The sequence below is a fragment of the Canis aureus genome, chromosome 25 (genome assembly GCF_053574225.1).
Source record: "Canis aureus isolate CA01 chromosome 25, VMU_Caureus_v.1.0, whole genome shotgun sequence".
Lineage (NCBI taxonomy): Eukaryota > Metazoa > Chordata > Mammalia > Carnivora > Canidae > Canis > Canis aureus.
In genome coordinates this window covers 7,468,119-7,494,408 of record NC_135635.1, presented here as the reverse complement: position 1 = coordinate 7,494,408, position 26,290 = coordinate 7,468,119, and the positions used below count along the sequence as shown (strand labels likewise).

The following is a 26,290-nucleotide window of genomic DNA, read 5'->3' as shown; positions in this document are numbered from 1 at the left end:
CCCTGGTGTGGGCTCCGACTGAAGGCCTCCCAGGGTACATCTTTTCAGGTCCTAGGTGGCCTCCCGTGGTCAAAGCACCAAGGAAGTAAAGAGGCCTTAGCCTAAAGTGGCCAGACTGAGGGTTTAAGTCTTTGTCTCCAGAATGCAAAAGAAATGATTAGGATAGTCAGTGCTGGTTTGAGTAAGTGCGCTGGTCTGGTCACGATGAAGCTGGGACCTGGCAGCTGGGCTCATCCGCTACCACAGAGGAGTCCAAAGTAGCTGTAATTAGTGCCATCAAAGAGGAAGCCCTGAGCCACCTCCCCAGGGAGGTCAGGTTGGGGGGGGCATGCCCTCCAGCCGGCTGATGCTGCTGCCTCCCGCCAAGCCTGCTGACAGGAGTGCTGTTTCTCTCCTCATAGGACAACCATGACCAGGCACAGTGGCAAGTGGCCAAGGGGAGCTCCCGACTGCCTTTTGCTGCACAGGTGACAGTGTGGCATGCCCCCCCCCCCTTTTCCTTCCTCCTCTGGACCAAGTGATAAAAGGACAGGACAGTAAGGAAACCTTCCTTGCATAAGCAGGTAAGTATGGGTCCCTCATCAGACACAACCACAATGTAAAGAATTTGCATCAGCCTTGGGAGCTGGGTCCTGGCCCACAGGTTGTGTTTTCTTAAGAGGTCCACTGAGAACCTACCCAGATGAAACATTTTAGTATTTTTCCCCTGCTTGGGGCTTTCCCATTTGAAGAAATAATAAGCTCCCTCTCTAGTTTCCTTTAACGAACTAAGCATATGATGGGCAAGGTCTCAGATTTTTTTCTTTGCCTATTTCCTCCTAAAATTTAAGTTTGTGGTTGGGTAAGCTCTGTAAGACAGTTCCTCCTTCAGACTGTGGGCTAATGAATAATACTCCACATTTGGTTCTTTGATTTTTCCCCGAGGAGCATCAGCAATCAGAATAACAAAAATAAGTGAGGAACAAGAAATTCTCCCAGGGTCTTGCATCTGCAACTCCACCCAGTGTCAAGGACTTGTGAACCTGCTGTCACCAAACATGCATGCCTGAAACCAGAGCTGTGACAGGTTAGGTGGTAAACTAGGTGCTGCTGTCCGCTCGGGGCCAGCCTCTCTGCCCCCACAGGAAATAATTAAGCAGTCTGCTCATCTTTGCCACAATATTTTATTTTATTTTATTTTATTTTATTTTATTTTATTTTATTTTATTTATTTTATTTATTTTTGGCCACAATATTTTAATCCTGCATGTCACCGTTCTCTATGGGGCACCCTGTGGGCATGGAAGCAGCCTCAGAACAGGAGGTGTGCAGTGCCTGATTAGGGGGAGGGAGGGGTGTAGGGGGAGGCTGAGGCAGGCTGGAACTGCAAAGTTGCTACTTCCTAGGGAACTGGCCTGGGCTGGCACTCTGTAGGGTGGTTTAAAAAGTAACGGCTAATGAACATGTTATGCCTGGAATGTAAAGGAGACGCCCAGTAAATGGCCGGAGTAATTATTGTTGCAGACTCTGTAAAATGAGTTAATATAAATTATTAACATTCAGTCCATGATATACTCAGTGTGTGTTCAGAAGGATATACTCGGGATATATTTGTAATTTATTATCATGATCTAAGATGCCTTGTCAGTTTGGGATCTTCCGACCTCACACTAAGGTAACGCTCTGGAGGTATTTGACTAATACGCCTGATTAAGAAAAGGCAAAAGGCTGGGTGTTTTCAGAGAAATCTTGACATGATTTAGCAGGTTGTATTCAGCCTCTGAAAGGGAAATGAAATGAGAAGATGCACATCCAGAAAGAGCAAAGGCTGCAGGTTAGAGAATGGGGTAGGGGAAGAAAAGAACACACGTGGGAAGATAAATTAGGAAGCCACAGCCGGATTTCAGATTTGAACGAAGGTAGAGGCTCTAAGGGAGAGAAGTGGACTGACCACAGAATGGTCTAGAAAGGAGCATCTACTCTACTCCTGGTGGATGAAGGCAAGGAAGGAATTCCAGATGATCCTGCAATTTCTGTCATGGAGCAATTAGGTAAATATTGACTTCACTTACTGAGAGGAGGAACAAGCTTGGGGAGTAACATAATTAGTTTAGAATTTACTTTAAATTGGATCCTTACACCATCACAGAGTCTATTCAACCGGGAACAGGGAGACATTTCTTTCTTCTTAGCTATTTTTGTCATGCATTTTAACACTGCCCCATGATTTAACTAGCATGCATCACCAAGAGTAAATGCCTATCTAGAAAATAAACAGTCTTTTGTTCTCACACAAATATATAAGGTGACTGAGTCGACAGTTAAGCAACACCTAGAAATCATGACTAAGAAAATGGGATATTGACATATGACTCAAAGATTTATAGGCAGAGGTCAGTGAAACTGGTAAACATCAGAGTCAGAGAAGTGAAAGTAATTTATAGTTCTCCATTTTTTAAAGATTTATTTATTTTAGAGAAAAGAGCGCGAGAGCAAGAGAGCATGAGTGGTGGGAGGGGCAGGGGGAGAGGGAGGGGGAGAGGGAGATGGAGAATCTCGAGCAGGCTCTGTGCTGAGCCAGAGCCAGACATAGGGCTCGATCCCATGACCCTGAGATCATGACCTGAGCCAAAATCAAGAGTCGGATGCTTAACCGACTGAACCACCCAGCTGCCCTTTTATTCTCCATTTTCATTTATTCGAATATTTCAGAGATTCAACAACAAAATTTTAAGAAAAAGAATATCCTAAAGGAGAAAGAGGGGAAAGTAAAAAACATACACAGTGACATTAGTTTTGTAAATTGTAATTTGGAAAAATATTTAAAAGCCTACTGTTTATTGATAGAATGGAATAGTGACACACAGTTGATATATAAAACAATATATATAATGCAGTTTGGGTCAATCATAATTACAAAGCAAAAACATCCATGTGTAAAGAGTCTGACCAGAGACCACTTTTCCCAGTGCTATTTTCATATATTTAGTAAAATTTTTAAAAACCCTTTTCAATAATAGAAGTGATACTCTCACATAAGGCCATAACTGCATTTCCAACAATGAATTATAATCATCAACTTCTCTGTTTTTTTTCCTCTCTGAACACAGAGACCATGCCTTAGTCGACCTTCTAGCAGGGGGCCAAGCACTGTGCCTGGCCCCAGAGCCCCCCAGCCAGAGTTTATCCAGTGAAGGAGAAAAGGGAAATTAGCATGCGTCAAAAATACTAAGCAATGTCTACCTTCCTGGACAAAGAAACCTCATGTTCAGCAAGTTAGCAGTTAATATCTCTGAAAATATTGGAACTTTTTCTTTATAAATGTAGTTTGGCCAAGTTTCAGATAGCTCTGAAAATAAAATTCCCGCATCCACATCCCATCATGTAAATATAGGAAGAGGAAGAGTTTTATATATATATATATATATATATATATATATATATATATATATATAGCATTTTGATTCAGGAAAAAATAATATTAGCCCTGTTAGAATTAATTTAAAATGCACTTACCAGCATGCATTTTTTTGAAATATCCAGGTTTTTAAAAAATTCACAGTGTTGTGGATAGCCTCTTCCAATATGACGACTTGAAGGAAAAGACAGTTTAAAAATAACCTTTTTAAAAATGCAAATCATGGGGACACCTGGGTGGCTCAGCAGTTGAGCACCTGACTTTGGCTCAGGTCATGATCCCAGGGCCTTGGGATCGAGTCCCACAACGAGCTCCCTGCATGGAGATGCTTCTCTCTCTGCCTATGTCTCTGCCTCTCTCTTTGTGTCTCTCATGAATAAGTAAATAAATAAATCTTTAAAAAAATGCAGATCATAAATGTGAAAGGTGAAGAAAGATTGTTTGCCAGCCTCTTTGATTGGGAAAGGGATGATGCTCCCAGCATTTTTTGAGTCTAGGTTGGAGCTTCTTGTTTTGCATAGTTTATGCGAACATGGATCAAGGACAGGAAGTGTTGTTGTAGCTCATAAATAGCTAAATCAACTGACCTGTAACATAAAACAGCCCAAGTAGAGGATCTGAAAGCTTCTGGCCTGGGATTTGACATAGCTATGTTCTTATGCAGATGGTATCCCAGGAAACTGTAGTGAACTTGGCAGTGGAATATTATTCAGCCTTTAAAAAGGAAATCTTGTCACATACAACATGGATGAACCTCAATGACATGGTGTTAAGTGAGCTAAACCGGTCAGAAAAGGCAAATACAAAAAAAATAAAAATAAAAAATAAAATGCAAATAAATAAGTAAATAAATAAATATCATGTGATTCCACTTGGGTGGAGTCTCTAAAGCAATCACGTTCAGAGAAACAGAGGGTGGAACGGGTGGTTGCTGGAGGCTTTGGAGATCAGCAAAGTAGAGTGGTGGCTTAGTGGATATAGGGTTTCAGATTTATGACATGAAAATCCTCACGAGGTGTGCTGCATGATACTGTCGTATTGTGAATACACTCAACACTACCAAACGGCACACTTACACATGGTTTAGTTGGTAAAAAAAACAAGACAAAAGAGAGAGACAATTGGAATCAGAAGACTAAGTCAGTAGTTAGGAGTCCTCTAAAAAAAATTTAATATTATTTAGAGGTAAGGGACTTTGCTAAATAATTCAAGGCCCAATTCTCCTAGGATGTTAAATTATTCTTTATGAAAAGGTTAACCATCTTTTTGTGTTTTGTTTTGTTTGTTTTTTGCCCCTCTGGAATTTATGAACTGTGGCTCTGGAACTGAGACTGAGACTCAGGAGGCCTGGTCCTTAGTCCAAGCTCAGCAGCTAGCCTGGCTGTGATTCAGGCAGTTGCTTGACCTTCTTAGAATCTCAGCTTGGCCTAAGGTGCCATCATCTTACCCACCTGTCAAGTCTGTTCCTGCATGGATCAGGGCACACCAGTTCAGAGCTGTGCCACCGAACGGGATACTTGTCAGTGTTTACATTTTATTCAGTGGTAGTCATTTAAAGCCTATTTTTATATTACTAAAGCATGGATATATGTATACTAATTTCTAGAACAAATTGAGCATTTACTAAGTGCCAACTGCTCTGCTTAGCGCTTTGCATATTCAATCTCCACTGCTGGATTTGGGCCAGGGAAGTTAAGGAACTTTCCCCAAATCAGCCAGCTTGGAGGATTCAGACCTGAACTCAACTTTTCTGCCTGCAAAGGCCATGCTCTGAACCCCTAAGCAATACTGGACCCGGACAGAAAATTTGCATAAAACATCAGAATTCTAAGAAAGTTCATAGAAAATTTTAAGAAGTCCTGACAGAATGAGGTCTTCTATAAATTCACCTCTCACTCCATGCATCCTGGTGAAACCACCAATTTGGCTCTTCTCAACCTATAACCTCCCAAACTCCAACTCTAGCCTCCCTCCTCGACAACACAGAAGTTTGCAGGGATTGGCTTTGTGCAGAACTTAATTCAATCACTACACTGAACGCATGATAAGTTTTAATCCAGTCTCAAAATTCTTAGTATACTATCAGAGAAGACTTTGTGCCTCAGTAGAAACAAATTACTCACATGTGCTTAAAAGTTCAAAATGCAAGTGCTTTGAAGAGAAATTATCAAGAACATGCAGACTGTTTCAAGTCATACAAGCAAAGAAAACACATAGTGTTTTGTGATTTGCCAAACTTGATCCTTTTTTTTAAGGTAGCCACTCACAGATTTGCACATAAACACACAGCAGCTTGCTGAAATAAGTATATTATAAGTACATATGTCATAGGTTGATTTCTGGCCTGCTTGAAGCACTCCGTTCCAATTAGATAAGAAAAATCAGTGTTCTTGGAAACAGGAAATGTGAATAAAATGATATTAGCTCATATAAAGATCAACTTAAACTAATCTGTGGCTGAAACTACTAAAAGAGTTGTTAATGTTAAAGGAACATCATTTTTTTGTCCCGATACTCATAATATTTTTCACTGTCTAAAATATTTGGCTTTTATGGGTTTGCTTCTAAATAAATCAGAGTGTAAAACACATTATGAATTTGTAATGACATTTAACATACATCAGTAGAGACCAAAAGTCCTAACTAAATACAATTTTTGCCTAATCTCCTATCTGCCTTCCATGTGGTTAAAACAGACTAGAGAAGGGACGCCTTTGTGGCTCAGTGGTTGAGCGCCTGCCTTCGGCTCAGGGCATGATCCTGGAGTCCTGGAGTCCTGGGATTGAGTCCCATATGAGGACTGAGCCTGCTTCCCCCTCGGCCTGTGTCTCTGCCCCTCTCTCTCTCTCTCTCTGTCCCTCATGAATAAATCAATAAAATCTTAAAAACAACAACAACAACAAAAGATAGACTAGAGAAAATCAAGCATCCATGCTGAACACTCCCAGTTTGACCAGGGGCTCCCAGCCTGAAGTGGGCCTCCAAGCTGCTCAGTAATGACAGCCCCCTTCATCTCCCAGAGGACAATTTCATACCTTCTCCTCCATCCCCAAACCTCTAATAGGGCCTGAGGCAGGATCACTCTCAACTGGTGACCTTGTCTTTGCTGCCTATTTCACTGAGAACATAGCAGTCAGCAAAAACTCCACAAGCTGGCGCCCCCACACCTAGCCATACACCAGCCTCAGGCCCCAGTACCCAGCCTTTACCTGTGTGTCCTCCCGTCCAAGGTCAACCCCTCCACTTAGGCATAGATCCCAACCCTTTCACCGCATTCCTCCTGCATCACCTGGTTTTCCCCACTCACTGACTTATTCCTGTAAGTATACAAACATACTATTATTGTTCCCATCTCTTTCATTCTTTCATTTAAAGATTTTATTTATTTATTCATGAGAGACACAGAGAGAGAAGCAGAGACAGGCAGAGGGAGCCTGATGTGGGACTTGATCCCAGGACTCCGGGATCATGACCTGAGGCGAAGGCAGATGCTCAACCACTGAGCCACCCAGGAGCTCCCGTTCCTATTTTATTTTTATTTTTTATTTTTTTAAGATTTTGTTTATTTATTCATGAGAGACACAGAGAGAGGCAGAGACACGGGCAGAGGGAGAAGCAGGCTCCATGCAGGGAGCCTGATGCGGGACTCGATCCCGGGTCTCCAGGATCAGGCCCTGGGCTGAAGGCGGCGCTAAATTGCTGAGCCACCTGGGCTGCCCCCTATCCCAACCCCGTTCCTATTTTAAAAGAAAATAAAATTCTCTTGGCCTCCCTTCCCCCTTGTGGAGGAAGAAAAATTTTCCTCTGCCCTTCAAGATTCTTCTGGGTGGTATAAGAATTAAATTAACATGAAACAGATTAACGGGGCAAAAAAATTAATTCATACACACAGAGGTCTCATAGATATGGGACCTCAGAAGTGACTAAGGCAGCAGTTTTTATACTTTCTAGACAAAGGGACACAGGTTTATGAGGAACTGACAGGACAAAGAATACTTTATGTTTGGGACCATCAATTAGTAAGGAATCTAAGCAGAATTTGGGCTGGGGTGGTGAATTAGCAAAATTAACAAGGTTTGTTTATGTGGCTTCTTCAGCCCCGGATTCCCTGTCTCTGATGATAAGGATGCCTCTCTTCCTCCTGGTTGTAGGGAGGGGACCTTTCACAGGGGAGATTTATGATCTGCTTTCTAGAGACCTAAGAGGGTCAGAGTGTTTTTGTTATACTGGCTGTTTCCTAAATAATGTTAATTAAAAATAATCATTATGCCATTGGGGGCATCCTACCCTGGGCTCCCCCACTTTCCAGCTGACTTCTCCTCCACTTTCCAGCTTTATTCATAGTAAAACTCCTCCAGGGTGGTACCATTTCCCATTCTCCTCTTATTCTTTTTTTTTTTTTTAAGATTTTATTTATTTATTCATGAGACACACACACACACACACACACACACAGAGGCAGAGACACAGGCAGAGGGAGAAGCAGGCTCCACGCAGGGAGCCCGACGTGGGACTCGATCCCGGGTCTCCAGGATCCTGCCCTGGGCTGAAGGTGGCGCTAAACCGCTGAGCCACCCGAGCTGCCCCTTCTTATTCTTTCTTACCACTCTAAGCAGCCTTTGTCTCTACCACTCAGTCAAGGTCACCAATGTCCTGCACAGCCAATGGCCAAATATCCCACTTGACTTATCAACTATCTCTGAGACAGACAACGTCTCTTGAGTCCTCCCTTGAAACTCTTTCCCCTCGGCTTCTAGGACCTCCCACTCTCCTAGTTTTCTTCCTTGAGAAGGACTAAGAGTCCTTCCTGTAGGCCTTCCTTCTCGACTTCCTGGCTTCCTCTACCTGTAGTGCCCCATGGTTCAATTCTCAGACCTCTTTTCCTCTCTAGCTTCACCTACTCCTGTGGTGAGAGCATCCAAGCCAAACTGAAACCTCAGGCCTGGCCCTCTCCCCCCAGCTCCAGACCTATATATTCAAATCTCCATTCAACAACTCAATTTAGATATCTATAAGGAATCTCAGATATAACAAGCCCCATATCAGACTCTTGACTCCCACCCCCCAAATCTGTTTCTCCTAAATTTTCTCCATCTCAGTAAATGGCAACTCCATCCTTTCTGTTGTTCAGGCCAGAAAACCACAGAGCTAGGCTTGCCTTCCCTCCTTGTTCTCCATGGGCGAGAATGGCCCAAAAGCTGACCACTCCTCACTCCTCAGCTAATGTGACTCTGGTTCAACTCTTGAATTACTCAATAACTTCTGAGGTAGTCTCCTTGCTTCCACTCCTGCTCCACACAGTCTGTAGTAAGGTGGTGGAAATTTTCTGCTCAGGCCCCTCACAGTGGCTCCCAGAATAAAAGCCCAAGTTCTTTCAATGGTCCACAACCTACCGCCCTTTCTCCTCTGACTCCATCTCCTGTGTCTGCCTCTCTTAGTTCACTTCAAGCTAGTCAGACTCACCTCTTTATTGTTCACTTTGCCTGGAGCTTCCTCCCCCCTCCGATTTCTACACAGTGTTTCCATCACCTCCCTCTGGATTCTGCTCAAATGTCATCCTCTCTGGGAGGCCTTCTCCAGACCACTATTGGTTCCTTCTAACCTTTCTAGGTTCCCAGCTGGGTCTCTAACAAAAGACAGATCAACAAGAGAAAAGCATGCAAATTAGCCTATAAGCAGAGGGGCACTTGGGTGGCTCAGTGGGTTAAGTGCCTGACTCTTGATTTCAGCTCAGGTCAGGATCACCGGGTCATGAGATCAAGCCCCACATTAGGCTCCACACTTAGTGGGGAGTTCCTTGAGATTCTCTCTCCCTCTCCTCCTGCCCCCACTTGCTTGCTCTCTTCCCTCAAATAAATAAATCTTAAACAAACAAACAAACAAACAAAAAAACGGAAGACACATAGCAAGGTTAAGCCTAAGTGTTTTTCACTCTGGTAGAACACAGGGTACCAGCTAAGGCTGATAAACTGGGGGAATTTAACAAAACTTGTTTGTTTGGATTCCTCTCTGAGTCCTGGTGTCTTCAGAGATAAGGATGCTACTTTGTTCCAGGTAAGGGGAGGGCACCTTTCACAAGAGGGCCTTGTGACCTGCTTCAGGGGAGGTCAGAGTCACTCTAGCACCTGCTGTTTCTCAAGTCCCTTGGTCTTAAAATATTCAGCATGCTGAGGTACCATATTCTGGGGTAGTGGGTCTCAAACCCCGTCACTACACCATTTAAAATTCCAACCCACAGCCCCTGCATCTTCTTCATCCAACAATCATGTTCCTCTTCTACCTAACATATTATTTTCCTTATCAGGTTTTTTTTTTTTTTTTTATTTAGTTGTCTGACTCCCCCAACCCAAATATCAACTCTATAAGGGAAAGGTTTTTTTGTTTGTTTATTTTTTTCTTAATGTGTCATTCACAGCTGTATCTCTTATACCTCGAACAGTGTCTGCCACATTATTTATTGAATGAATGAAAGAACTAATGGCCTCAGTTAATGATGTGGATATATTTTATAATACACTAGTATATACCTGGTGCTCGAAGTCGATTTTCTCATCTAACCCTTGCCTCTATGTAGTGATTGTTATTGTCATTATTTTGCAGATGAGAAAAATCAAGCCACAAGGAGTTCAGTGACGACCAACGTCATGCAGCCATAAATGACATAATTCGTGATCAAACTCAAGTCTGTGTGGCCCCAAAGCTACTTGATTCACAGCATCATAGGTCTGGTTTCAATTCACACCATCAGTAGCCATGCAGTCACCATACCTCAAATCCGTATCAAGGTTTAAGTGGTCTCCAGACAGAGTACGAGGGTCTGGGTCAGTTACAGTACCGCACCATAGGGACAGCTTCACCTAACTCCTTTTATTTATTTATTTTTATTTATTTATTTATTTATTTATTTATTTATTTTTATTTTTATTTTTTTACCTAACTCCTTTTAGAGGCTGTCATGAGTCATGAGTTCTCTGATCCATTTCAAACAACTAAATATTCAGAACAATCTGGATGGTCAGTTTACCAAAGACTTTCTGCAGTTGAACATCTCTTCTAAGTGGTATTTGTATTCTTCTTTCCAGACATCTGCCTTAAATAAAAAGGGAAGTTGACTCTTAAGAAGGAAGAAGGAGAATAAAATATTTCAGAGAGATATAGGTTATCTGCATAGAATATTTCTGATGGAATAGATGAGAAGCCCATGACCGTACCACTTCTGTAAGAACAAATGAAGAATTAGGAAACAAAAAAGGGAGAGGGACCCCTCACTCTTACTTGTACATTTGGAAGTTCTGTGCCCTAGTATTAAATACCTTCCAAAAATAAGCAAAATAATAATGGCTGTGCGCCCTGCCTGGCCTCCCACTGAGAGGGCAGAAAAGAGGACACACTGCTGTCTACGTGTGCCCAAGTCCTGGGTACTCCATCAAGGTCACAGGCATTCGAGGTCATTCCCAGCCTCAGTTTTACCAACTGCAATGTGAAAATAATGATTAGAGCTGGCCTGACCTTATGAGCGGGTTCTATTGTGAGACTCTGAGTATAAAACCTTATACATGCATCAGTGTTCATTATCATTTAGGAAAAGTTTGGTGGATAAGAAAGAAAGCCAGCTCACTGAGCTATGGAACACAAAACGGGGCCAGAAGAACAGCAGTAACTGTCTCCATATACCATTATAAGTTCTTAGACGTAAGAAAATGGGTAGAAAATCTGTTGTTTGGTCTTAAACAATTTTATCTTAAATTCAAAGAGTATAACCAAGATTATCATCTGCATGATTCCAGCTCCTCTAGTGTCTGGTCTTGGAATTATGCCAATTTTGTTCATGCTTCCTCAGACCTGGCAAGGCCTTTTACCTTCACAATGCACAGACTAGCTGGAACCTAGAGAACTGGAAAGATATGAAACTCATTCCTAGAATCAAATAAAGGCAAATTCTCAGCTGTGTAATATACTACTCTGAATTTTAAAATATTGAAGTTATCAGTTGGGTTCTAGATGCAGCCTTGCCTTGGGAACATAATGATAATCTGAAAAATCATGGGGAAAAATGCAAAATAACTTGACTTATGGATACTTATAAGAGAATAAAAACAATATGTAATGAGTGGAATCTTTGAGCCACAAACTGAGTAGTCAATGAAGTAACATCAAATGACATTTCTTAAGAAAAGGTAGTTGGGTTTCCTTATAGGCCAATTTACCTAAATAGCATAGTATTAAAGAAAAAAAAAAAAGAACAAAAATTAAGTGCACAGGGCATGTATTTCCGGACTGTTCTGGAGCCTTTTACTCTTGTAAAATAAATAAAATAACTCTTGTTATTTTATGCCATTAGATGGGATGGAGAAATGCCCTACTTAATGCATTGAAGACACCTATAAAAGGTTCACAGTTTAGGGAAAACTGTTTTGGAGCATCATTTCCTCATTTTTCCTGTTTTTTTTTTTTTTTTTTTTTCTCATTCATTTCCTCCTCCTCGTTGATCTTGGCATCTGTAGGGAAGGGTACTCCTGGGCCTCCAAGTCACATCCTTCCAAACCCAAGAAAAGGGAGCACTGCACACACCTAACCAGTCCAAAGACCCCGCCCTCTGGCCCCCAGTTCCCTGCCTGGTTCGTGGGGAACAGCAGAGGCCACATGGGGGGGGTCCTCATGGGTCTGCCACTTGCTGGGCTCACCTAGGCCCCTGGTTCTCCATGGCTGCTCCTCCACCCACAGGGCCGCGGGAAGGTCAAGGGAAAGGATTCGAAAGCACTAAGGCAAGCTGATGCAGCACACCAAAATGCAGGATCACGACTCTGAAAAATTAATTAGAAAAGGGAGCAGTCCTCTTATCATTTCCTTATTTCTCTTTCTCACTTCCCCTTCGCCTCCCCTCCCCGCCTGTCCTTCTCCCCTTCCCCACTCCGCGCACCCAAGCTCCAAGACAGTTAAGACCCCGGGGTCTGAATTGTGCAAACAGGACCAAGTTGAAGAGTCCATGGGGCCTCCACCCCGATTACTGAGAAATGCCAACTGCAAACCAGCTCAGCGCCCAATTCCAGGAAGATGCTACACGCGGGATTTCCTTGCCACTTTGCGCTTTCACATTTGTCAGGCCTTAAAGCTCTGGTCATTAGTCTTCCGCTTCCTAATGCAGAGAAGTAAATGCTGACTCATGTCATTTGCCTCAGATACCACCGGAAATGGCATCTTCACCCCAGCCGCTGGCTCACAAACCCAGCAGCACCCAGACCTGAGCTTATCTGCCGAGCAGCGCGGGGCCCTGGGCTCTCCACCCCGGCCTCTCTGATCTCCGGCCGAGAAAGGACCCTGTCTGGGGAAGAGACCTAGAGTCCACCGAGAGGTACACGTTTTAATCACCAGGTATTTTAATGAGTAAGTACTTTCCAGTTTTTTCCACTTTATTTTAAGTAACAGTTTCCCAACTCTGACCAGCCTTTCTTAGGATCCTCCTTTCTTGGGCCTAGAGCAGTCAGCACCCTAACCCCTTGCACCCCCCACCTAACTGGACAGCCCGCAAGGGACAACTGTTACTTTGTCAAAGGAAGGATTCGTGCTGGATGAACTCTGCTCTCTCTCTCTCTCTCTCTCTTTCTCTCTCTCTCAAAACGTACAGAAGTGTGACAGACAGTAGTGAACAGGAGAAAGGATGAGAAGCATCTGTTTTCTGTGCAATCGTGTATGTTGTGGTTGACCACAAAGGCTTGGCATCAGTTTTGACTCCCAGCTCTGCTTTTTCTGAAATAGATGACCTTGGGCGGATGACTCAATCTTCCAAACTTTTTTCGAATGTGTAAAATGGAGAAAAAGGAACTACAAATGTCACAGGGTTCTTAAGAGGAATGGATAGGTAAGACACTTACCGCGCTGATGGAGTGGATACTAAATGTCACTGAATAACAAGTTAAATCAGGGTTTCTAAATGATAAATTAAGTCCTTCATTCAACTGGAAAGCTCTCTGAACTAGTAAAACCCATCCCTCGAATGTGCTGAGGCGGCTCAGAAGAACAATAATTAACATTTGTAAAGTTTACAGAGCATTCATCTGATTTCCACAATTAACCCTAAGGTAGGCAGCTTGAGAGCTGCTGACGTATTTTTGTTACCGAGGGGTAGGGGAGGAGCTGAAAGGCCTGCTGAACCCAGCTGGAGGAAGACAGGCTCATGGGTTCAAAAGGGAGACAACAGGACTGGGGAAAAGCCAGTGTCAGAGTGAGTCCCCACGTTCCTTTCTCCCGCAGAGCTCCTCACCTCTTGGACCTTGCCTCTCTTCTGATTCCAAGCCACAGGGTCTCACACTGGAGAAATCCTCAGTCCTGCTGCCAGCACACTGAGCAGTAGCCACATAGGCCTTCCAGATCCTTCTACAACACTGCATGGGCAGGGAGGAGGAGGCAGACAGGGACCGACTCTTAGCATCCCATTCTTAAATTCAAAACCTTTTTCTCCCCCATAGAAACACTATTGTACTTGGCATTCAGACACTACACTGTTAATAATAATAATAACAACGATCATAAAAGAATTTCCATTTTAAAAGCTCTTCCATGCAATCTCCTTGGAGGAGCATTGGAGGCCACCTCTCCCGGTGAAATGCTGAAGACACAGAGATGAAGTGAGCTCTGGGGGTGGCGAAACCCCAACCTGCTGACTCAGCCGAATGTTCACATCACAGGTGAAACTGCCTTTTGTGGTCGTTCCCGGAGATAGAATTTTCTGAACCCAACCTGTCCATCGGTCGAAAGCCACTTAGTCATTATTGGCTCTTTTGCAACCATGGGAACTTGTGATTCAGCCACTGGTTAGGATCTGGAGTAGTCAGCATAAATAAATATAAAAAAACTCTGAAGCACAAATAGAGCTTTAGCACAGCACTGGCTTTTCCACCGACCCACGAGGGGGAACAGTTAACCATCAGGGATGCAGGCCGAACCAAGTGAACTTCATCTCTGCTCGGTTTCTTCCAGGGGGAAAAAACAAAAAACAAAAAAACCCTTAAAGCTGTGTACAAAACATGGCTTCATTTGGGTTTTCAACAGAGAATGAGAAGGAAAATGATATGCAAATATATTTTTTTCTAGATAAGACTATTTTTTTCCTCTCAACCTCAACTAATATTTATAGCTGGGTTGTTGAAAAGCTCAGGCGCTGGAGCCTTATTTCCTCCCAAAACAACAACAACAACAACAAAACAGTATCTTAAGCTGATCTAATCAATCAGAAGATTCAGTGGCAATGACAGACCAGTTCTGCTCTTTGCTAGCTTGGACAGCCTTGGGGGAGGTCCATAACCTCCCCAGGCCTCAGTTTCCTTATCCATAAAATGGAGACAATAATTGTTTCTCCCTCAGCAGGCTGGGGGCAGAGAGCAGCAGGCCTGGCACATAGTAACTGCTCAGTGAACACTAACCATTATGCAGAAGGCAGTGGGCTGCGAAGGCTCTAGAAGGATGGGTGAGACCTACTTCTGCCATCCAGGACTAGGATATACAGGGGTGGGATGGCACATGAGGGGTTAATCATAGTACAAAATAGAATCAAGGACTAAAATCAGAAGAACGAGACTTTTCTGTTGAGGGGGCAGAGGGGGAGGTCTTCAGACAGCTGTGCGTTTGAAACTGGATCTTAAGGCAGAAACAGAATTCAGTATTGGAAGGGTTGGGGGGACACTGATGCTGAGTCACAGGGTAAACACGAAGAGGTGAGAAAAGGCTCACCGGGTATACACGGGCTCTAAAAAAAATCCATCCTCGGGTGTTGGGGAGCTGCACACGAGGCAGGATCCTATCCTAGGGTAAAAAAAACGAAGTTTCCTAATACAGAATGTTGGAGCTAGGCTAGCATTATCAAATCAAAGTGAAGTCACAACATTCAAAACCCTAGATGACCGCGTTTGAGATGAAGAAAACCCAACATAGAAACCATACCATTCTGGAAGGCTTTCAAAGTGAAGACGCACTTCCTCAAGAATTAAAAATAATTGAGGGCAAGTAAAAAAGTTCATCATAAAATCCACAACAGAGGTGACATTGGTCAACTGCGCTCAAAACACACTGCCACATCCTCCTCCCTAAAGCATAGCCCCGAGAATTACACCTTATTATTATGATGATGATTATTTTTAATGCCAAGAAGCAGTTGAACTGTTCTCCATCTGGGCTATCATTCAAGGATTTTTGAGGTTTTGGGGCATACAGTGGCAACAGCCACCGGTCACGAACCGTAAACAATGACTTGATCCAAGCATTTGAGAAGCAGAGGTTACTTGCACCAGGTTATCCCGACCGACGTTGCCGGAGAACATTCTCTAGCAGCTCTCAGAAAACGCCCAGCAAGGACCTGCGGCCGTCCTTCCAACAGATGATCCATTTTTTACCTCTAGGAGGATGATCCAAAGGTCACAGGAGAATTATCTTAGGAATTCAGTCCCAGGTTGATGGCAGGATAAATGGGCCTCTGGAGAATTTGAAAGTGATAAGAGGCCCACCCAGGCGGTTGGGCCCCCACCCCTCCCCGGCCCCTGGGAGCACCGGCCTGCGCACCTGAATGTCGCCTGGAGCTCGAGGGACAAGCTTGGGCTGGCTACGTTTATTGAGCACTTAAAAAATGCTCGGTTACGAAATTCATAGTATTGTTCTCAATTTGTTGATGAGGCTTCTCAAGTGCAAAAAACCCCCAAATGCGCTGAAACTGGAAGGGGCCACAGGGGCTAGCCAGCGGTGGAACCGGATATAAACCCAGGGGGCTGCCTCCAGGCCCCCCTAGGGGCCCCTGGGCCGGGCCTCAATTCAGGAGGCATCTGCATACAAATGGTGATTGATAAGGAGACCGAATAATTTGTTTTCATCCCAAAGGAGGGGGGGGCTTGCTTTAGGTGATGGGGGGGAGGGGTGCCCTTAATTACTGCTCTGGGAAAACAGGGGGTAAGCCCGGACTGTTTGGGGGCAGACTGAGAAGCAGGATCGCCGTCTTGGAGCCAAGAGCTGGAGGGATTTACCCGAGGGAAGAAGGTTGAAGAAAAGAAGGAAGGAGCCCATTCGTGGGGTTCCTGAGAAAGCCCAACAATTGGGGGATTGCCCGAGAACGAGAAACTCACCCAGGATCGCGGGGCAGGTGAGCCAGGGGCCAAGGGTGTCAGTTCTCGGAAGGAGGTGACCCCGGGCGCCCCGGCCCGAGGACCTGGGGATGCTGCTGCCCGGGGTAAGGACCACGAGGTGGCCCTGGACAGGAGCGGCCGGGAAATCGCTGCTGATTTACTGCCCGACGTCTCCCCGCTTTGGTGGAGCTGGAAGCCGAATAAAAGTCCAAGGAGGAGTGAGTGGGAGGTGAGGACCCGGCCACAGGCCGTGCAAACTACTCCTTGAAAGTGGCCTTGAAGGGGAAGCAAAAGATAGGACTGTCCTGGAGGTGGAGTCAAAGAAGTTTCCTTTCTTTTTTTAAAGCAAGAAACTAGAGTGTGTCTAGTGCTAAAAGGAAGGAACCAGCCCAAGGAGGGTGAAGAAAAAGCAGAATGCATAATTATCCCCTCTCCAGGGGACATTCTGGAGCAAAGTTCCTGAGGAGGTGGAAGGGCGAGCCACCTGGGCTGAGGAATTACCTTTACACCTGAGGAGGTACCGGGCTGCCCCCCAGGGAGGGAGGAGCAGGGTGGGGGGGGCGTGGGCTGGAAGGTTCCACGGGGGCAACGGGAGAGAGGTGCCGTCTGCAGGCTCCAGCGGGGAGGGGGCGCCGGGCCCCAGGTTTAAAGGTCCCTGACCTGGGCCAGGCTCCGTTCTAGGCTCTGGCAGGACGTAGTGGTGATCTCTTTGCATCCTCACTGCTGTCCAGGGAGGTAGGTGATCCTCCCCCCCCCCCCCCCCCGTGTGACAGCGGAGGGAACGGTGGCCTGGCAGTGGGCCCTGGGCCCAGGAGCACACAGCTGTGTGGGGTCAGAGTCCACGTGTGACTTCCCCGCCTCCCGGCAGGGGGACCGGCCCGCTGCCTCCCCGTTATCTCTCAGTCTTAGAGCAGTAACGGGTAGCAAGTTAGCGGATGTAGTTTAAATAATGGTCTGAGACCAGAATGTGGAAGTTCGTCAGAGGCTGTACAGGATTTGAAATCCTATTTTGCTTCATGTGAATTGCTTTGATTTGTTTTTACTTTAGGAGATCCAACAAGCGTTGTGTGGGCTTGTTTTGTTTTGTTTTTTTAAATGGGGGCTATTTGGATAAAGGCTTTCATTTTTAAGAGTTTTATTTTATTTATTTATTCATGAGAGTCACAGAGAGGCAGAGGGAGAAGCAGGCTCCGTGCAGGGAGCCTGATGGGGGGACTCGATCCTGGGACTCCAGGGTCACGTCCTGAGCCGAAGGCAGATGCTTAACCACTGTGCCACCCAGGCGTCCCTCGTTTTTATGGTAGTGACCCACTTATCAGGTATTATGAACCCTCCCCCCTTCATTTGTAAGGGATGTCACCTGCATTTTTTTCTAAAGTCCCCAGGAAGAACTTTTGGTTAGATTATCACTAGGGGAAAATGATGCCGCCTTGCAGATTTTTAAACTTGGTAATTTTCAGACCCTGAAAATGTGTGAAATTCTCCCGTGGATCTTTTATTTGCCAAAGAATCACAGATTTAAGAGTGTGGCCCCGGAGGGATGGAGATGATGCAAATTGCCTAGGCCTGCAGTGATTCCTGCCTCCACCGGGAAGACTTGTGGTTACGTGAAGCCCACTTTGAAGATTATGATTCTAGTTTCAGTTTTCCATTTACATCACGTGTGTTTGAGATGTTAGATGTGGTGTGTGAGGACCCACTGAAGAGCCAAGTTAGAAATGTGGGCCATATGGTAGGGTTGGGTGACCCAGGAACGGGGTAGAGGAACCCTGACAGTGGTTGTGGGGCGGGCATGGGTCACATTTGCAGAATGACAACTGTCACAGTGCCAGGTAGACACAGGTGTGTTCTCTAAATTTTTACTGACTTAATGGGCCAAATGGCTCTCAGAGCTGAGGCCTTTTTTAGAGGCCAGGTTACTTGGAGTGGGGGATTAGAATGGGACTTTCTAGTAGCTGATATTTGCAAATAGTTTGCATTATTTACCATAGCATCTCACAGTACTTTTCTGTGTTTTTGTAAATTTACCCCTAAAAGCACTTTTTAAAATAGTAGGCCTGCATTATTTTCCCCCTTTCTGTGTTATATAGGAGAGTGTGTGTTACCTGAGTTGGCCCAGAGCAAAAAGATGAATCTCTTGAGAATCCGCAAACCTCAGGCCATTCGTAAAGCTTTCCCAAAGGAGAAGTTTGAATCGTTTTTCTTCTTTGAAAATTTTATAGGACGCGCGATTTAATTTGTGACAGGTTTAAAGCCCACTTCGAAAACTAAGCAAATGCCAAGACATTGAGGTGAATTCATGGAAAATAATTTTATTTTGTATCATCTTTTCTGTTAAAACCTAGGGGGATCCTGGAAAGTTCAAAACATTGCTTTGATTACCAAAAATGCAGTTAGAAGGAAATGAACTGTTTGTATTCCCAGTATAATGTTGCATTCAGATGGTTAGTCTTATGCAAGAAACTTTTAAACTAGTTACAAGTACTTCCTACAACTAATCAAAACAACATCCTAATCGTTAGCCATTACCTCTGATTTAAGATTTCACTGCAGGGTCTCTAGAGCAACCGACCTATTTCTGTGTCCGTCTTCCTGTAACTAAAGATCAGTAAGAAAAGAAAAAAAAAAAACCTAATTTCTACAACACATTGGTTAATGAAGAACAAATGTTACGTGTTTGGTTTGTGATAGTCACACAGCAATAGTCTGTGATTTATAGGTCATGGCTTATGAAGCTCTTGAAAAATTAATTACCCCCAACAAAGAAATGTAAGCAAAGTGCTCGAAAGTCATTTATTATAGCAGTAGCCATTATTAATGCACATTTCTGTCAAAGTCCAAATAGAAAGCATGGAACTAACTTATGATTTTAGGAATCATCATGCAACCCTTTTTTTTTTTTTTTTTTTTAAGGGGAAGGGGTTTTAATTTGAGGTTGAAATAACAAGACTGCCAGGATCACGCGTATACATACCTCCTCCTTCCCTCTTTCCTCCTCCCGCTGGCTTTGGCACTTGATTTGCATACATCCTTTGTAGCTGCTAGCACCTTCTTCTGTATTTGCCTTTTACTCGTCCTTTTCCTTGCTGCTCTTGAAAGAAGAGACTACCTTTTTATGCTAGGCCCTCCATGTGGCATAGTGTCAGGTTTGCAATGATGTTGAATGAATGAATGAATGAATGAGTCACTCTTATCTCTAAAATATTTATGAAAACTAATAAGTGAGTTAAGCAAATTTGAAGAAAGAAGCCTAGGCTTAAAAGACCAGTAATCTGTTTTTCAAAGCCCTTTTTTGTTTCATTTTTTGGGAAATAAAAAGCTTTGAAAATGGAACTTACCAACCTTTTTTTTTTTTTAAGCAGCTCTAGCTCTCAATTAGTCTTCATTCACCACTCCACCCCTGCAAAAAAGTCACTTCGTTTTTGTTAGGTTTTGATTTTAGCGCATGGTATCTTAGTCTAAATGATTCTCAGGGCGATAGTCCTGGGGGTGGGTGTCTGATTTGTTAATCCTGTTACAGTCTCCGGTGCTCTTTATCAAGAATTTCATGAATTTCCTTTCAGTTTAACTTCTAACTAGAGGGCTCTTTCCAGTCATTTCCTCCTCCCTTCTTTTCCACAGTCTGATCCGCTCTCCTGTTCCATCCCAGAAGAACAATGAGAGATTCCCAGGGAGACATTCTTGCCTAGTGTGGACTCTGAGCTCTTGGAGCAGCATCTGGGTAGGTTAAGTGCACTGGTGGGGATACAGGGCAGCCAGGATTTCTCAAACCCTGAGGGGCCTGGGAGTCTGCAGAGTTGTGTTTTGGTTATTTTAAAATCCAGGTCACTTAATTTTTGTATGTGTCTTGGTTGAGATCAAGGTATGGGATGAAATATGTATACTGTCACTCAAAGCACACACACACACACACACACACACACACACACACACCCCAGCCTGCTAAATACACATAAACCACCTCTTCTGGGCAGGCAGAGGAAATGGTTGCCCGCCTGTGGGGAGAGACACACTGAGGCACTCCCCTTCTATCTTGTCTCCGATATCTCCCCTACTGGAGCCAAGCATTTGGATTCAGACCCAGCCCGCAGGGCATCTGCTGTAAAGGACGTCTCCCTACAGAGACAGACTTCAGCGTCTGTGGTTTTAAATTTTAGCTCCATCCCATCAATATCCTTCCCTATAAAACAGAAATCATAAAAGTCATCTCATAAATAGGATTTCATTCGTGAAGCAACTGGCATCCCATAGCCATTCAACAAACATTAATTTTGCTCTATCCTTTCCCTTGGATCATCTCCTCTGCTCTTCACAGAACCCTGCTAGACGCACAGGACAAACACTGTAAGCCCTCCTCCCCCTTTTATAGATCATTAACCTGGTGTTTTGAAACTTGCTCAGTCATATAATAACTAACCCTTATCCGTGCCTACTACATGTCAAGCGTTGTTCTAACCGTTTTACACTTAGTCCTCACATCAAGTTGTGTTGCTCCGAAAGCAGTGCTCTTCACCACTGCATTTCAGTGCCTCTCTTTCCCACAGCTTTTAAGTAGTGGATTGGACTCCCACCTGTGAGTCCCAGTCTAGAGCGCTTCACACCCAGAGGAGGGATGCATTAGGCCCAGGAAACAAAGTACCCTAATGGAGAGCCACCAGGTCATCAGAGCTGCCCGCCGCAGGGAGAGAACTCTAATGGCAGGGGACGGTGTTTGGTATCCTAGGGCACTAGGCACACGGTGGGACCAGAGTGCCAGCCCAGAGAGGGCACGCAGGTCGGGCGCCCCGTGAGGACCCAAGAAACCCCAGGAGGAGGTTTTCCCCCTTCACTTAGCACTTTGGAGACTGGGACCTAGAGCAGGGAAGTGCTGTTTGTTCAGAGACCCTGAAAGTCCAAAGCACCTATTTCCTTCTACGTTCAGGTACTTGGCACTCTGTGTTAGCCACCAGTCAATATTTCTGATCTGCTCCTGCCGGGTGACCAGGTTTTACTCATTTTTATATCCCCGACGGCATGGAGCAATTGGTAGACACCTAACAAATGTGACAAATGACTGTCAACAAAGGAACATCCCAGAGCCCCAAAGGGATTTGGAGTTTGCTTAAGGTTTTATTTTATTGCACCACATTAAGCTATATATCCTCTTTTTAAGCCTTTTTTTTTTTTTTTTTTGATAGCAAAAACATTTGAATGGAGATTCTTTTGGGAAAAAAATAAGCTACTATTTTCGACTATTCTCTTAGGGCAGCTCTTATATGCTACCCATTTTCATGGTTTCATTTTTGTACTTGTACCCATTTAAACACACACAATATAGCTTTTAAAAACTGAATGTGTAATTTCATCATAGCTATCCACCCGGCCCTATTGAAATGCTTACTGATGCATAAATGCCTACAAATATCAAGGCACAATGGATTTTATTGGCTTCTGTGTAAGTGTATCAAGTGAATGCCGTGGTCCTCCCCTTCTGAGATTTGTTGGTGATATCGAAGTGTACTTTTACCTTTTATTCATTAATGGATATGGTTACAAATGGCAGCTTTAAAATAAACCGAAGTTTTGAAGATGGCTTTCACAACTCTTAACATCTTATGCAATGTGCTGAGGAGGAAAAACTTTCTACTCTCTTAGGTTCAATACCCAGGGCCCTGTGAATTAAACAAAGATGGGTTCAAAGGAAAATTTTTAAAAAAGCACACAGTTGTTATTAATATTTGTGTGCACAAGAGTTCACAGAATGGAAATTCAAAGAAGCAGATTCAGGGGCTTATTATTTTAACAAAGGAAAAGGGGTTTGGGTTTCACGGGATGAAGAATTGTGGGGAGGAACTGGGAAATCTATGAGGGAACTAATGGGAGATGGGGGCTATTTTAGTAAAATCTGTTAATGCAAACTCATCTTGGTGTCGACAGCTCCCCGTCTTCTTCCTTGACTCTACTCTTCCTGGTGGGGGAAGGCGCACCTGCCTCAAAGGGAAATTTATACACCGCTTTTGGGCAGAGACGGGAAGTGCTGAGAACTCTTCCTGTGTCTTTTGATTCTTAGTTGCCTTGAGCTCAAAATAATCCTTATGCCAAAATGGCATATTTGGGGATGGCAGATTCTGATCTTCCTGTGGGAAGCAAAGAATATTACAGCTGCAACATGTGAACAATTTCCAGTGTTATTGCCCTTTTTTACAAGTCCTGTTGGCAAAAACCAGCTGCTTCCTTGTTAAATCTGTTTCTGTGTTTTCTGACCTGGCACACGTACTTGTTTTTTTAAAAAGATTTTTGTTTATTTGCAAGGGGATCCATGCCAAGACCCAAGCTGAAGGCGGACGCTTAACCCACTGAGCTACTCACCCGCCCCATACTTTTCCTTTCTGTTGTTTGTTGCATTTCATTGAATTCTTTGTAAGTTATTAAAAGAAATGTACGATTCTATAAAATACATTTGCAAAAAAAGGAGGGAAGGCAAGTCATCCGTAATCCTCGTTTTCTATGAAAAACTATGTTCTGGGATATTTTCTTCCAATGTTACTTATTCTTCTATAGTTTCAGCCGCACAGGGCACCCATGGGGCATGCAACTTCTTCAGCTTAACGTATCACAACACTCTGTGCTTTCTTGCTCACTCACAGTCCCGGTTATTGAGCAGCTGCAGAGCCGGCCTCGCCCTTCTCCACTTCTCTGCACCCGAGCTGCCTTCCCAGGGGCAGTTCCGCCTCCAGCCAGGGGAGGGCCTGGGGGAAGCCGGGCCTCCACCAGCCTCGGGGCAGGAGTCTGCAGGTTCAAGGGGAGGCCCGGCAGAGCAGGCCAAGCAGGGCTCGGGGCTCCGGCTCCCTTCTTGCTCTTGGACTCCCCAGGCCCACCCTCCATCCCCTTCCCCGAGGCCTGGGCTTGCGGACGGCCTGCCCAGGGTGCGGGTGGGGCCCTCCCAGCCGCTCTCTCTTGTGTCCCAGCAGTCTGCAGACCCGCCGCGTGTCAAGGACAGACCTAGGCCGCGCGCCCGGGGCGTCATGGTCCACCTGCAGGCCTCCGAAGTGCAGCAGCTGCTCCATAACAAGTTCGTGGTCATCCTGGGCGACTCCGTCCAGAGGGCCGTGTACAAGGACCTGGTGCTCCTGCTGCAGAAGGACTGCCTGCTCACGACCAACCAGCTCAAGGCCAAGGGGGAGGAGACGTTCGAGAAGGACGAGCTGGTGGACGGAGGCCAGATGGGCCCCATGCACAACGGCGTCCAGTACCGGGAGGTCCGCCAGTTCTGCGACGCCCACCACCTGGTGCGCTTCTACTTCCTCACGCGCGTGTACTCCAGCTACCTTGAGACCGTCCTGCAAGAGCTGCAGGGCAGCGAGCACGGCCCCCCGGACGTGGTCATCATGAACTCCTGCCTCTGGGACCTCTCCAGGTATGGCCCGGACTCCTGGCGGAGCTACCGGGAGAACCTGGCGAGCCTGTTCCGGCGCCTGGGCCAGGTCCTGCCCGAGTCGTGCCTCCTGGTCTGGAACACGGCCATGCCCGTGGGCAAGCAGATCACTGCGGGCTTCCTGCCGCCCGACCACCAGCCCGGCGACGGCTCCCTCATCGAGCGCGTCATCGAAGCCAACTTCTACAGCTCCGCCGAGGCCAAGAGGCACGGCTTCGACGTGCTGGACTTGCACTTCCACTTCCGCCACGCGGGCCAGCACCTGCAGCGCGACGGGGTGCACTGGGACGAGCGCGCGCACCGCCACCTGTCGCAGCTGCTGCTGGCGCACGTGGCCGACGCCTGGGGGGTGGAGCTGCCCCGGCGCGACCGCGTGAGCACGTGGGTCAGGGCCCGCCCCGGGTTCCCTGTGCGGGGACGCGCGCCCCCCCGCGCCAGGTGCTGCCCCCTGCTGCCCACGCCCACGCCCCCGCCGCCCCGGCCCTTTCCTCTCCCCCAGCCCAGGCCGCCGTACCTGTGCGGTCCCCAGGATGCTTACTTTTCCTCCGGCCCGTCTTTCCAGTCGGATGAGTTTTCCTCCAACTACTTCCATTCAGATGTCCCCTTCCCTGCCCAGATGGGCTTTTCCTTTGAGGATGACTTAATGATGGATGCCCGGCCCCCTGGGCCCCCTGGGCCCCCTTTCCCCTTACCCTACCTGCAGCGAGCCCCTGTGGTCCACAGGGGTGTCCCCCGCTATGCCCCGCGTGGCCCCTACGGGCCCTGGGGTGGGCGGCCCAGACCTTCCAGGAGGCGGGCCCATTCCCGCCCACAGCCAAGGCCTCAGTAACCTGCCCGCGCGGCCTTTCTCCCCCTGGTGTCCGTGGACCGGACACATCCCCCCGCCACCCCGAAAACAGACGGATCCGGTTAACTCAAGCCCACAGTCCGTGCCTGGACTTCTTTCTGGTCTTTGCGGTCGCTGATAACTGCAGGGAAGGGCAGGCTGTCTCACACCCAGGTTTGTTGACTACCCCCCTCTTCCCCTACTCTCTGGGGGGTGACCAAGCATTATTCCCGCCTCCCCACTCCCTGTCCTCTTTTGTCTTTTTGTAAACAGAACTTTGAAATAAAGAAGTTGTTTCACTAAAAGTAGCCGTGGGTGTTGGGTGTGTCTATATTTAGTGGTGTCTCTCCCTTCCATTAAGAGTTAGCTTCTTAAAAAGCGAGGATACTGTCTGCTGTTCATCTGCTTGATAAACCACTCAAAGTGGAATTTGTCTGAAGTTGTTCTGAAGGTTTCCGTAAGATGGACCTGGTTCCTTACAAATAGACAGAAGAACTTTTTGCTTTTTGTGATCATATTTTCCAGAGATTCTCGAAGAATCGTTCAATTTTAAAACTGGGAAAACTATATAGTATTTAACTAAAAGGGAGAAACAAGGTAACAGACGTATATAACCTGTTCTAGGTCACACAAAATCCCTCTTCCACTAGTCTTTCCTAGTTTATACTCGTTTCTGATCGACATTGACTTTTAAACCATAGGGACTGACGTATAATATCAAACCAAGAAGTACAGTTTACCAGACAGGGTCTTTCTGTGAAAATGTTGGCGAAAACCGCTATGGCTCCATAACTCCAGAAGTTCACTGGTTAGATGTACAAGGTATGCAGACTACAGTGGATGGCATGCTTGGGACTTTGTGATTTGCTTGAATAGTCTTGAGGTTTGGATTTGAGAAAAACTAGGAAAAAGTAAGTTGCATTCAATGACAATGTCTATCACCCTTAGAGAATAAAAACTACCCTTCAGAAGGGACCACCCAGGGCACAACTCTGACAGACAGCCACAACCATCTCTTCACCATTTTGTAGAAATGTTAACATCATGAAGACTTCATGTGCTAGGGCTTTTATCACCCGAGACTAGTGAAATGTTATTACTTGTATAAAATAGTCAAAACAGGACATAACTAACATTGAATTATAGATTATTTTATTGGATTGATTTGATTGGTTTGTAAGTCCTCAGTTGAACCCTTCCTAAAGTTGACAGTGTCAGGAAATGTTATCCTGCAAAAAACGAAATTCATGAAATCACAACAAATAGATGAGATCAGTTCTCTTGAGAAGAAATACACAGAAGCATTTAATCTACTAAGAAACCATAAAATTCATGAAGAATAAGACCTTCATCTTACTTTTGTGTCTCAAATCCTAGTGCAGTGTCTAGCACTTAGTACTGAATAGCGTTTTGTGAATGAATCCATGAGTCAATGAAGAGGTGATGTACGAGCGTTCCCGGGGACACTGACCCAAGTCTCGGAGGAGGCACTATATATGGACATTGAATCGTTGTAGCACATCTAAAGGAACATTGCTGAAACAGCA

At 45.4% G+C, this 26,290-nt stretch overlaps 1 protein-coding gene and 1 long non-coding RNA gene across 16 annotated transcripts in view; one reads left to right on the top strand and one right to left on the bottom strand.

The window, feature by feature from the left end:
- Positions 1–16,840, bottom strand: part of LOC144296937 (uncharacterized) — a 61,568-nt gene extending 44,728 nt beyond the window's left edge. For 4 of the 8 annotated variants that reach the window (XR_013363872.1, XR_013363871.1, XR_013363867.1 and 1 more), the window contains exons 1-5: positions 16,504–16,840; positions 15,629–15,863; positions 13,659–13,779; positions 12,082–12,201; positions 3,496–10,487 (exon numbers count right to left, since the gene is read on the bottom strand). This is a non-coding gene — a long non-coding RNA (uncharacterized LOC144296937). Of the gene's footprint in view, positions 1–1,192; positions 10,488–11,113; positions 11,292–12,081; positions 12,202–13,658; positions 13,780–15,628; positions 15,864–16,503 lie in introns of those variants that run through there. The other 4 variants (XR_013363866.1, XR_013363873.1, XR_013363868.1 and 1 more) reach the window with 4 other exon arrangements.
- Positions 1–25,051, top strand: part of PCED1B (PC-esterase domain containing 1B) — a 61,257-nt gene extending 36,206 nt beyond the window's left edge. The window contains exons 4-8 of one of the 8 annotated variants that reach the window (XM_077870332.1): positions 402–563; positions 9,998–10,120; positions 12,577–12,781; positions 20,125–20,224; positions 23,454–25,051. In XM_077870332.1, coding sequence (XP_077726458.1) covers positions 23,508–24,746 — 1,239 coding nt within the window. In that variant the 5' untranslated portion in view covers positions 402–563; positions 9,998–10,120; positions 12,577–12,781; positions 20,125–20,224; positions 23,454–23,507 and the 3' untranslated portion in view covers positions 24,747–25,051. Of the gene's footprint in view, positions 1–401; positions 564–9,997; positions 10,121–12,576; positions 12,782–16,288; positions 16,733–16,849; positions 17,021–18,593; positions 18,795–20,124; positions 20,225–23,450 lie in introns of those variants that run through there. The other 7 variants (XM_077870334.1, XM_077870333.1, XM_077870335.1 and 4 more) reach the window with 7 other exon arrangements.
- Positions 25,052–26,290: the final 1,239 nt, after the last annotated feature.